The sequence below is a fragment of the Pristiophorus japonicus genome, chromosome 6 (assembly GCF_044704955.1).
Source record: "Pristiophorus japonicus isolate sPriJap1 chromosome 6, sPriJap1.hap1, whole genome shotgun sequence".
In the NCBI taxonomy this organism is placed as follows: Eukaryota; Metazoa; Chordata; class Chondrichthyes; family Pristiophoridae; genus Pristiophorus; species Pristiophorus japonicus.
This window is the reverse complement of record NC_091982.1, coordinates 47,953,561-47,966,536: the sequence shown is the minus strand read 5'-3', so window position 1 is coordinate 47,966,536 and position 12,976 is coordinate 47,953,561. Positions and strand designations below refer to the sequence as shown.

The following is a 12,976-nucleotide window of genomic DNA, read 5'->3' as shown; positions in this document are numbered from 1 at the left end:
ACTTTTTTCTGATATTACATTCTGAGCATTACCTAACGTTGCATTACTACAGCTATGACATTGCTCCCAGCTCCTGTAGTGCAGTGTCTGACGTTTACCGTCGCTATCTTGTAGCAAATTTACTGATGCAACGTATCGCACAATTGATTCAGAATAAAGACAATGGGCTGGAAATTGCGGTCAGGGATTGAAGCGACTGCGTTTGCCGCTGACCTCAAAGAAAGCTGCCCACTAATAACAATCGCAGTATCGGAATTTCAGCTCTCCTAACCCTAATTTGAATCTGGGGCAAAATCAAGCGAATCTCCAGAGTCCAGCAACAATGATGTCATCAAGCAGACTGAGCAGCCAATCACATTGAAGAATTCTCACAGACAGCAAACCAGGAAGTAAAACGCACAGATTCTAATTTACTTTTTATAAATTTTAGAGAGCGCAATAAGGATTGGGATATGCACACAGGATTAAGGTAGAAGCTGAAATATCATAAAGAAACTTTACATTAAAAAAACACATTAATGGAAAAATTTGACATTCCACAAATATTAAAATTGTTTGTTCAGGATGGTTGTTTAGCAGTAAATTCACCATTTAAAAACCAAGTTAAACCTCTTTCAATAAGACTTAACTTTTCTAGGGCAACAGTGCTGGGCGTAGTGTTAACAGCAATATTCCAGCGTAATAGGGAAGTTTTCTTCCCTCGGTGTGATGTGAATTGATTGCCGGCTCGGGGGAGCTCCACAGCATAACTTGTGGCAGAGTAGGGAATGACTGACCGCAACTTCTCGATTTCCACGTTTATCTGCGCCTGTACTAACTCCTGAAATTGCTGTCATTTTCAGAATAGTAATGATGACGAACATTGACAGCTTATCCGTTATTAGCACTGTTGTGTATGGAGAAAGAGTCAGACTGAACACTGTGAGCTCAAAGTAAAATGTGACTGTAGTCTTTTATTGCAAATCTCCAGAGTGTGTCTCCAACCTGTGAAGCCTCCTTAAATACCTGTGCTCCCAAAGGATTATGGGATCCCTTGGGACCCCAAGGGATGAGCCCTCTGGGGGCTATACAGAGTAAATACAAGTATACATATATAACAAGCACCACAATATACACCTTACCGATATCAAAAGATGGGACCTCACAGATACACCACTTACCTACCAATTTTCAAGATTTGCCATCCCCAAAACAACTTCTTCCCAGTTATTTACATGAAAAATAGTTTTTTTTTGTTGCTCCAGTGTTCACTTAAGATGCAAGTTCTTTATTTGTTCTTCACCTTTCCTCTCCAAACCATCCTCTTTTTTTTCCCCTCAGTTTTTGTCTGTTATTTACATGATTAGAAAGGTTTCTTTCTTGCCTTTATCACTCCAGATTTGCAGTTCTTGTTAAACTGCTAGGTTTCCCTCCATTACAACAGTGACTACACTTCGAAAGTACTTCATTGGCTGGTCGTGCAAGACACTATAGAAATGCAAGCCTTCGTTTTACTTCCCTTATTGCATTAATGCGGGAGTTGTTTTCCCCCCGACATCAAGTTTCCAACACATGAACAGGTGGTCACTTGCCAAGACCTATGCTTGTCCAGACTTGGATAAATACCCCAGCTGCAAAGTCCATCATCATCATAGACAGTCCCTCGAAATCGAGGAAGACTTGCTTCCACTCTAAAAGTGAACAGTCCAATATGAGAATTACAGTCTCTGTCACAAGTGGGACAGACAGTCGTTAAAGGAAAGGGTGGGTGGGGGGTCTGGTTTGCCGCATGCTCCTTCGCTGCCTGTGCTTGCTTTCTGACGAGATTCGAGGTGCTCAGCGCCCTCCCGGATGCTCTTCCTCCACTTAGGACGGTCTTTGGCCAGGGACTCCCAGGTGTCGGTGGGGATGTTGCATTTTATCAAGGAGGTCCAAGGTCAACATTAAAGGATCTCGTGAACATCCCTCTCAGCGACAAGAAAAATCCTAAACGCCACAAATTTTTTGAATAGCTTAAGCAGTCTGAAATGCTAAAAAAAATATATATTTTGTTTGATGTTTATAGATTTACTGCCTCTTTTCATGTGGCAAGGTTTGTGTTGGTGTACTCTGACTTATAGTATTACCACAGGAGCTGGGTGATGACTATAAATTCCTCTGATGCATCTCTTATACACCAAATGTGTCCACAGCTGTTGGACTTCCCCCACTAAGACCTAGCTGAAATGTTGAACTCCAGCTCCAAACAGAAGAGCAGGGGAGATTCCTGCAGCCATTTTTAGCATCTAATAATGCAGTCGCTGGTTAAGCTTACTAATTTGTTTTCATGTTGTTGAAGAATTATTTAATTTTTAAAATATTTCTAGCTGAAATGCAGAAGCAAAATGGCAGCGATTTGATTGATCCATTTTATAGTACTTGCTGGTTCCTGAATGGTAGCTTTGGGGGGGAGAGACAAAGGAATTTGATTGCTCAGTTTTATGCTGGTTTCTCATTGCACCTTTTTGACACTTTTGATTTATTCACATTCTTCAATTGGATATTTTTTTGACTCCAGTAAAGTTACTGAAGGTGAGACATCTTTTGAGGCCACACTTTCAGGTGTGATGCCTTTGAACAATGTGATTCTACAGGTGTAGATGAGACTCAAGATTTTTAAATAAATGGATAGATGTGTTTATTTAATTTAAAAAGGGATTTTTGGTGAACTTATCAATTAAACCTTTCCTATTTAAAACATGCAGTATCTTTTAATTAAAAGAAAAGGTGAATTATTTTTGGCTCTTAATTTTCCAAAAGATTATTGGATGGGTTGATTAAGCCATTCACAAAATACTGTAATACTTTGCATCATCAATAGGTACTGGAGGTTTAATGAATAACTATTCATTAAACCTCCAGTACCTATTGATGATGCAAAGTATAACTTTTTGAAGTACCCTGCACATATTAATTACTCCTAATCAAATAACATGCAATATTAGGATTCTAACTTCCTAACAAATTTCTACCCAGGGAATAAACCAACCAAACAATCCTGTGGATATGATTGATGGAGAAGTGCAGAGTTCAACAGTACTTGATCCGTCCATTCGTCAGTCCCTAAGGAAAGGTAAATATTCAAAGTATGGAATTCAGTAGTTGCATTTGTCGCATGCTAGTTGGTTTGTAATGCACAGTAAACTGCCTTTTATTTATGGATGTGCTTATTTGTACTTCCAAAATGGTCGCCATGCTCTACGCTTTGTCTATGGTTGGTCCCCTTGGAGGATAAGTTACACCCTGAAGTTTCACTGGAATGTGTAACTGGAACCGCCCAGCCCAAGGTCTCACTGACTTTGCAAATTGTAATTCGATCCACTTTGACTTCCTGAAGCGACAGAGGACAGCAAGGGCCAGCCCAAGTGCATGCCTCCCCCAGCCAAAGTGCCTTACTCCGGTGCAAGTACATCCTTCCCCCAGATGAAGTGTCTTACCCCAGTCCAAGTGCATGCCTCCCCCAGCTAATACACAAAATGACAACACCTTAATGACATGCACTAACTGTAATGCATGAGGCAAATGATCTACTCTGCTGTGTATTTGTTGAATTTTCTGTTTTATGCAGTGAAGCATGCGATTTTAGAACTTGCGATATAGAAATCAGAAGTGCTAGCCATGCAAAATAGTCCCTGTGCACCAAAAGCAAGCAAGCAGTTACCAAAATCTGGTGGTGAGGTGGGAGGGGAATATCTGCAGTGGCTTGGTGGGAAAGCGTAGTGGTGACTGATATATTTTGGGGAAGTCCCAGGTTCAATCAGTGGCCTGTGGTGGGGAAGCCATGGGGATGGAACAACTGACCTCTGGGCTGCGGGAAGCAAAAAGTCAGCCAGATATCCTGACTGTCCTCACGAGTCAATGGCTCCTCTGCTTCTAAGTTAAATGTACGCATGTGACTGTTGGTAATGAACAGAATCAGTCCAGGCTGTGAGGCTCTTGTTGTTGAACACACACCCTCTCACTCGACACTCTTGTTCCCCCAGCCCCATCTGGGGCAGGATACTGAGAGTCACCAAAGCCCATGAAGCCTACCTCAAAGAGAGGAAGAGGGGGGAAAAAAATGAGAAAATGGAAACAATACCCTGTACACTTAATACCAGGTCTGTAATAACTAAATAACTTATCACTTTCCTCCTCTCCACCGATTCCTACCATCACCAAATCCTGCTTGCGATCCACTTCGATTGCGATATTACTGACCTCTGTTTCCAAGCTCTGCTCAAGCTCTCTATTTGACCATAGTGTTACCCAGCACTTCCAAGAAATCGTGGTTTGAAAACCTAAGGATTTTATCCTCATCCTGGCCTGAGGTTGCTGCTGGAACTGGGTTGAGCCCAGATATCTGCCCACCAGCCTGATTCCGTCCTGCTTTTCTGGGTTTGTGGGGAGGGAGGGGGGCGGGGGGGCAGCAGTGTAATATTATGAGCAAGCTCCCAGCGTTTCGGAGTCCCATGCAGCCTCTTTTGGGAGTCCGTCACTGAGGCGGGGTTTCGAGTGGGAGGTGGGAAGAAGCATTGGAAGATTATTTTAATTTGTCTTCCCATTCGGCAGATTTCCAAATCTGGCAAGTTTAATTGGAGTTGTAGCTGGAGACTCGTGTGTTGGGAATTGATGGCGATGGTCGCTTTTAAAAGCAGCTTTAAATGTCACCTTCCCTTTTCAGCCAGCAGAAATTGTGATTATTCTAGTGCAGGAATTCCACAAAAATAGGGTGTTTAAATTTTTTTAATGGCTCTTTATGAAAACTGTATAGAAATTTGAGCCATGCATTAAAAGTATAGTCATCAACATCACTAAACCAGATTATCTGTTCATTATCACATTGCTGTTTGTGGAAGCTTGCTGTGTACAAATTGGCTGCAGCATTTCCTACATTACAACAGTGACTCTACTTCAAAAGTACTTCATTGGCTGTTGTAATGTATGCTCACATGCCTGTGGAGCTGTTACACTGTGAGTGGCTTAGCCAGTCACGTGGTGTTCACAAGACTCAATAAAACCCCAGTTAATTGAGTTTAGGTCCTCCACGATGAGGCGTGCCGTTGTGAACCTGGATGAACTGCTGGGTTCAGTTTGATTGTTAGATTTTTGCCAATAAACCAGCTAGTTCTTTACAGCAAATGTGTAGCTGTGAATTCTTAAGCAAAGATCCCATGAAGCAAATACACTACAGCTGTAAAGCACTTTGGGACGACTGGTGGTTGTGAAAGGCGTTTAGTCACTTTTTTGTTGCTTGATTCTCTTTTTGTCAACAATATTTAACCCAGATTGACAAAGATATAGAATGTGCCCTCACATGATCCATCTATGCCCTTGCCAATTTATCTGCTGCCAAGGTTTGTTTCGTTTTCTCTGCACTGTCTTCATCCATGTACAAAACTCTGCAGGCTTGACTGTACTTTGGTAATTCACACTGAGCAAATCTTGTGTAGTGGCAACCAAACCAGAATTCAGGGCGAAGGCTGACATGCTATTCCAGCCCCCTAGTACATTGCATATCATTAAACGCTGGCAATTAAAAAAAAACTACAAGAACAAGAGCCAACATTTTTCAATTTATATAAAAACAATCTTTCTGATCTGGAATTTTTTTTTTAAAGGGATGAGACAGCTGTTCCAAATATTTAATTGTGGGAACGGTAGCATAGTGATTATGGGCCCAAGTTTCCACAAGAAAAAAACGGGTGCCCCTCCGAGCTGGGCGCCCGTTTTTCGCGCCTAAAACAGCGCCTAAAAAAATCCTCGGTAGTCTCCATCGACTTACAGGTCCTGTGGCACTCGGCGCAGCCGGCACGAGTTGTGGGGGGGGCGGAGCCAGGTCCCTGCGCTGAAAACAGTGCCGGGACCTCTGCACATGCGCGCTACAGTCGGCATGCAAGTGCAGTAGCTCCAGGCGCCGAACTGTGTAGGAGGGGCCCGAAGCACGCAGCCCCTAGCCCTGGCCCAATGGCCTCACTGGGGCTGCGTGAATGAGGCTCCTCCCACGGCCAGCTCCTGCTCCCTGCTCCCTGCCCGACCAGACCCGACACTCGCTCCCTCTCCCCCCCCCCCCCGCCCCCCCCGCCGACCAGACCCGACCCGCCACCCGCTTCCCCCCCCCCCCCGCCCCAGACCCGACACCCGAGACCCGCTTCCCCCCCCCCCCTCTCTCTCTCTCTCTCTTCCTCCCTCCCTCCCTCCCTCTCTCGCTCAGCGGCACGAACAGCTGCAGAATTCTCCCTGGCTGAAGCACTTTCACACAGGTAGGAAGATGGTTTATTTAATCTTTTCTTGGCTTATAAATGTTTATTCAGGTTGGATTTATTTGTATAATATTTGTAGAAGTATAAATAAGGATTTATTGTCAAATTTAATGAGTTCCCTTCCCCCCCCCACCTCGTTCTGGGCGCCTAATTTGTAACCTGCGCCTGATTTTTTAATGTGTAGAACAGGTTTTTTCAGTTCTACAAAAATCTTCACTGGCGCCATTCTACTTTAGTTTGGAGTACGTTTTCACTGTGGAAGCTTTCAAATCAGGTGTCAGTGGCCGGACACGCCCCCTTTTGAAGAAAAAATTCTGTTCTAAACTAGAACTGTTCTACCTGACTAGAACTGCAGAAAAAAAAATGTGGAGAATTGCGATTTCTAAAATAGTCCGTTCTCCACCAGTTGCTCCTAAAAATCAGGCGCGAATCATGTGGAAACTTGGGCCCTATGTTACTGGACTAGTAATCCAGAGGCCTGGACTAATTATCTGCAGACATAAGAACATAAAGAAATAGGAACAGGAGTAGGCCATACGGTCCCTCAAGCCTGCTCCGCCATTTAATACGATCATGGCTGATCCGATCATGGACTCGGCTCCACTTCCCTGCCTGCTCCCCATAACCCCTTATCCCCTTCTCTGTTAAGAAACTGTCTATCTCTGTCTTAAAGTTAGTCAATGTCCCAGCTTCCACAGCTCTCTGAGGCAGCAAATTCCACAGATTTACAAACCTCAGAGAAGTAATTCTTCCTCATCTCAGTTTTAAATCGGCGGCCCATTATTCTAAGATTATACCCCATCTCCCCTGTCAGTGAAAACATCCTCTCTGCATCCACCTTGTCAAGACGTGAGTTCAAAATCCCACCTTAGCAGCTGTGCGAATTTTAATTTAACCAAATACATCTGGAATTAAAAAGCTGGTATCAGTCATGTTCTTAGTGTATTCTTTTTCTTCTTCTAGTGTTTGACTGCAGTTACTCACAATTCATCTTGTTGTGGTACAATCCGCCGGAGCCCACAGAAGATCAGCCGCTCTACCAAGTCCTGCTTCATGAGTTTAACACGACAGTAGATCATGCAGTGGGGAAAATCAGGAATCTGGACTCCACCAGGATAGGACTAGGGTTGATTCGAATCCTTACTGTCCATTTGCGAACTGCCAAGAAGGAAAAGAAGAGGTATGATGTGTTTTTTTTTAAATCCAATGTTTAAGAATGGAGCTCTGGATAAGAGTAAATCCAACATCACCGAGAATTTTGTCCATTCTAACCACTTGTGTTTGAAATCCTGCATTCTGTGTTCTTCAGTGATAGGTGCTTGTTAGGATTCAGACTCACTCCCAACATTACTAACTCGTGTTCACAGGAAATGGTAGCTTGCATTGACGCACAGAATGTTCTATGAACCACAACCTGTACATTTTGTGTACTGTGTGAGGGATAGAGTGCAACAGGATTAACAATTACCCCTTAATTACAGTATAATACACTGGAGACCTTGTTGGTTGCCGATACAGGTTCGTGGTCTTGCTTTAGATATTCTCTTGGCTACAGCCATACTAGTCATTCCTGTAAGCAGTCTGAGCGTCATGCAGCTAAGCGTGTATCCAAATGGCCCAGTATCTAACTATACATAGAAAATAGGTGCAGGAGTAGGCCATTTGAGCCTGCACCACCATTCAATATTATCATGGCTGATCATGCAACTTCAGTATCCTATTCCTGCTTTCTCTCCATACCCCTTGATCCCTTTAGCCGTAAGGGCCACATCTAACTTGCTTTTGAATATATCTAACGAGCTGGCCTCAACAACTTTCTGCGGTAGAGAATTCCACAGGTTCACAATTCTCTGGGTGAAGAAGTTTCTCCTCATCTTGGTCCTAAATGGCTTACCCCTTATCCTTAGACTGTGACCCCTGGTTCTGGACTGCCCCAACATCAGGAACATTTTTCCTGCATCTAACCTGTCCAATCCTGTCAGAATTTCATATGTTTCTACGAGATCCCCTCTCATTCTTCTAAATTCCAGTGAATATAAGCCTAGTCGATCCAGTCTTTCTTCCTCTGTCAGTCCTGCCATCCCAGAGGCGTCGCTCCTTTGTGATCTGAACCAGACAGTTGTACCTTTACACATGTCTCACATGCTTCTGCAGATTCTTCGAAGGTGACTAAGAAGGCACTTAATAAAGTGAACCCAGATAAGAATCATTAGTCCACTTTATTTCACAGCAAGTGAACATGCAGACCAACAGTTCTGATTGGATTCCCTTAATACAGTCTGTACAACTTGTCTTTGGGGAGTCAGGAGGTGAGACACTCGCCATAGAATATCCAGCCTATCATTTCCTCTTGTAGCTACAGTATTTATGGGGCTGGTTCACCATTGACCAGAAACTTAACTGGACCAGCCACATAAATACTGTGGCTACAAGAGCAGGTCAGAGGCTGGGTATTCTGCGGCGAGTGTCTCTTTCCACCAACTACAAGGCACAAGTCAGGAGTGTGATGGAAGGCTCTCCACTTGCCTGGATGAGTGCAGCTCCAACAACACTCAAGAAGCTCGACACCATAAAAGACAAAACAGCCCACTTGATTGGCACACCATCCATCACCTTAAACATTCACTCCCTCCACCACCATCATCATAGGCAGTCCCTCAGTATCGAGGAACACTTGCTTCCACTCTAAAAATGAGTTCTCCGGTGACTGAACAGTCCAATATGAGAATTACAGTCTCTGTCACAGGTGGGGACAGACAGTCGTCTAAGGAAAGGATGGGTGGGACTGGTTTGCCACACATACCTTCCGCTGCCTGCACTTGGTTTCTGCATGCTGTTGGCGATGAGACTCGAGGTGCTCAGCATCATCCCGGATGCACTTCCTCCACCCAGGGCAGTCTTTGGCCAGGGACTCCCAGGTGTCGGTGGGGATGTTGCATTTTATCAAGGAGGCTTTGAGGGTGTCCTTGAAATGTTTCCTCTGCCACCTTCGGCTCGTTTGCCATGAAGGAGTTCCGAGTAGAGCGCTTGCTTTGGGAGTCTTGAGTCAAGCATGCGAACAATGTGGCCCGCCCAGCGGAGCTGGTCGAGTGTGGTCAGTGCTTCACTACTGGAGATGTTGGCCTGGTCGAGGACGCTAACGTTGGTGCATCTGTCCTCCCAGGGGATTTGCAGGATCTTGCAGAGACATCGTTGGTGGTATTTCTCTAGTGATTTAAGGTGTCTACTGTATATGGTCCATGTCTCTGAGCCATACTGAATCAGTGCCTGCGAAGAGACGCTTGGTCACTCAACTAGGAAACACCAGGACTGGTTTGATGAGAATGACCAGGAGATCCAAGAGCTAATAGATCACAAGCGCAGGGCATTTCTGATCCTAAAACAACAACCCAACTCGGGAGCAGCAAAGCAGCATTTCAGACGGCTTAAGGCCGAGGTCCAACAAAAAATCCGCGACCTAAAGAACAGATGGTGGGTAGAGAAAGCACAGGAGATTCAGCAGTTGGCTGACAGCCATGATGTGCGAGGATTCTTCACCGCAGTCAAGGCCACCTACGGCCCAAACACCCAAGGCCCACCCCACTGCTGGTCAAGAATTATCAAGGACACCAAGGCTGTCAGGGCCCGATGGAAGGAGCACTTCGAAGTTCTCAACCGCGACTCTGCCTTTGACTCGAGTGTCCTTGACTCCATCCCGCAACATGCTACCCACCACCATCTCAACAAAACTCCAGCCCTGCATGAGGTAGAAAAAGCCATGTGCCAGCTTAAGAACAACAATGCTATGGGAGCGGATGGAATCCCCGCTGAGGCACTAAAGTATGGCGCTGTGGCGCAGATGCATGACCTCATCTCTCTCATCTGGAAGGAGGAGAGTATGCCGGGAGATCTCAGATGCAGTAATCGTGACCATCTTTAAAAAAGGGAACAAGTCCGACTGCAGCAACTACAGAGGAATCTCCCTGTAAACAGCCACTGTCGGTGCAGTTTGTACCATCTACAAGATTCACTGCAGCAACTCGCCAAGGCTTCTTCGGCAGCGCCTCCCAAACCCACAACCTCTACCACCTAGAAGGACAGGTGCATGGGAACTCTATCACCTCCACGTGCCCCCTCCAAGTCACACACCATCCTGACTTGGAAATATATCGCCATTCCTTCATAGTCGCTGGGTCAAAATTCTGGAACACCCTCCCTAACAGCACTATGGGAGTACCTTCACCATACGGACTGCAGCGGTTCAAGAAGGCAGCTCATCACCACCTTCTCAAGGGTGTTAAGAATGAGCAATAAATGCTGGCCTTGCCAGCAACACCCACATCCCAGGAACAAATATTTTAAAAATACTAAAATTCTGCACATGTTACATTTCCCCACATTAGTGGGTCATCCTGCTTGACTTAAATAAAATAGTTCTTAACTACTCTACTGTCGAGTCCTTCTGAGCTGAAGCTAGCCCCTGTAGTTTCTGTTTAAAAACTTGTCTTGACTGCCTGTATTATTGTCTCTGTCTCTCTTTTTTTTCACCGTATCCTCACAGCCAGAAGGGGAAGGCATTGCCCGAGACCAGAAACTTCCCACCACACTGGTTGTGAAATGTTTACAGATTACCAAGACACATAATAAATAGCTTCTTGTTCACAGTCTTTGGGGAAGCAATATCAAAGCTTAACTTATTATCATTTTACATAAGAACATAAGAAATAGGAGCTGCCTTTTGTGTCTCTGCCATTTAAAACATGTGCGAATACACTTTGCTTCAAAGCCACACACTTAAATGTGATTTCCCCCCCCCCCCCACCCCAAATGCTTTCTGTGGAAAAATGATCAAACATTGCAAAACATGATAATTACCCTCCGTGTTTTCTTGTCCACTCTGAAAGGCAGTAAATACCACACCGTCACACTAGTGCTTTCAGGCTAATAGTTGGTTTATTTCTAAGTAAGATCATTACAGACATTGGTAGTATAAATACTTACAAAACTATCAATTAAATTCATCCACAAGGGGTTAAAGTGTCTTCTTCAGAAATACATTTCTTACTCCGATAATCAATAGGACTTTTACAGGAAACAGTCTTTCACAGACTTCCCACAGCAATGTTTCTAAATGGTTGAGACAGCATTTCTACCCTATTTGTGGAGTCCCAACTTTCAATCAGACAGAAGCGAAACGAAACTGAATTCTCAGAAAAATCCGCAAATATATGTAATTTTCAATTTCCTAAAGCAGGTCGCATAATCCAAGATCAAAGACCAAGGACTCGTACAGTATCCTAACGTACACTTTGACACTCATGATCTTGGTCTGGCACCTTCTAAGACCTTAACCAATGCAAAATTAAACTTCTTCTGTAACCTGCCCACCTTTATCTGCTTCATTACCAGATCAATCAATCTGGCCTGTTGTCCCCACTGACTAGCTTGGCCCAGCTCTTCATTTTGCTTTTCAGTGTGGAAAGACAACGATTGTAATTCTATTTACAATATAACATAAAATAGAAATATTTTCCCTGTTTAATACAGGATGGAAACTGTTTTCATTACAGTGATATGTATTCATGGTATCGAGGTAATTTATTTCACACAGGCCATTCAACTAATCCATGCTGGTGTTTATGCTCCACATGAGTTTTCAAAATATTAAGGGGAGCAGATAGGGTAGACAGAGAGAAACTGTTTGGGCAGTCTAGGACTGGGGGGCATAGTCTAAAAATAGTTAAAAATTCGAGCCAGACCTTTCAGGAGTGAAATTAGGAAACACTTCTACACACAAAGGGCGGTAGAAGTTTGGAACTCTCCTTTGCAAATGGCAACTGATGCTAGATCAGTTAATTTTAAATTATGTGGAGTAAGGTCGCAGATCTGCCATGATCTCATTGAACGGTGGAACAGACTAGAAGAGCTGGATGGCCTACTCCTGTTCCTATGTCATATGTAGCTTCTGATCAGCTCATCTATGTGCAAACTGAATATTCTGACACTTAAGCAAAAAATAAACAAGCTGTTGTTTGATTTTTGAGGATTTAACTTAGAGAAAAAGCCCCCTTTCATCCCACAAAGTTGTTTCAGTAATCTTTAGGGTTTGTATTAACATTATAAAAAGGGACATAGAGGCACTGGCAAAAGTACAAAAAAGATTTACAAAGATGGTACCATAACTGAGAGGTTATACCTATTGGCAAAGTCTGAACAGGTGCGGGTTTTTTTCTCTAGAAAACAGAAAGCCTGAACAGGTGACCTGATAGAGGTCTTTAAGATTGTGAAAGGGTTTGATAGGGTAGACATAGAGAAGACATTTACACTTGTGAGGAGTCCAAAACTACAGGCCATAAATATAAGATAGTCACTAATAAATCCAGAAGAGAATTTAGGAGAAAGTTCTTTATCCAGAGAGTGGTTAGAATGCGAAACTCACTACCACAAGCCAAATAGCATGGATGCATTTAAGTGGAAACTCGATGAACACATGAAGCAGAAATCAAAGTAAGGGTATGCTGATAGGGTTAGATGAAGTAGGGTGGGAGGAGGTGGAGCAGAAATACTGGCATGGACCAGTTGGGCAGAGTGGCCTGTTTCTGTGCTGTAAATTCTATTCTACGTCATCATGTGGAATGCATTGTTATTTGGGGGAGTTCACTGAAGTGTCCATCTGGAACGATTTTTTAATGCATTTAATGGTGGGCTAGGATCACTGGCTCTGATGTGTGGGACTT

At 43.9% G+C, this 12,976-nt stretch overlaps 1 protein-coding gene across 2 annotated transcripts in view; it reads left to right on the top strand.

Annotated features, from left to right (window-relative positions):
• LOC139265651 (uncharacterized) overlaps window positions 1–12,976 on the top strand; it is a 93,647-nt gene that overhangs the window by 7,639 nt on the left and 73,032 nt on the right. For both annotated transcript variants that reach the window (XM_070882834.1, XM_070882833.1), the window contains exons 2-3: window positions 2,995–3,091; window positions 7,224–7,440. In XM_070882834.1, coding sequence (XP_070738935.1) covers window positions 2,995–3,091; window positions 7,224–7,440 — 314 coding nt within the window. The remainder of the gene's footprint in view (window positions 1–2,994; window positions 3,092–7,223; window positions 7,441–12,976) is intronic.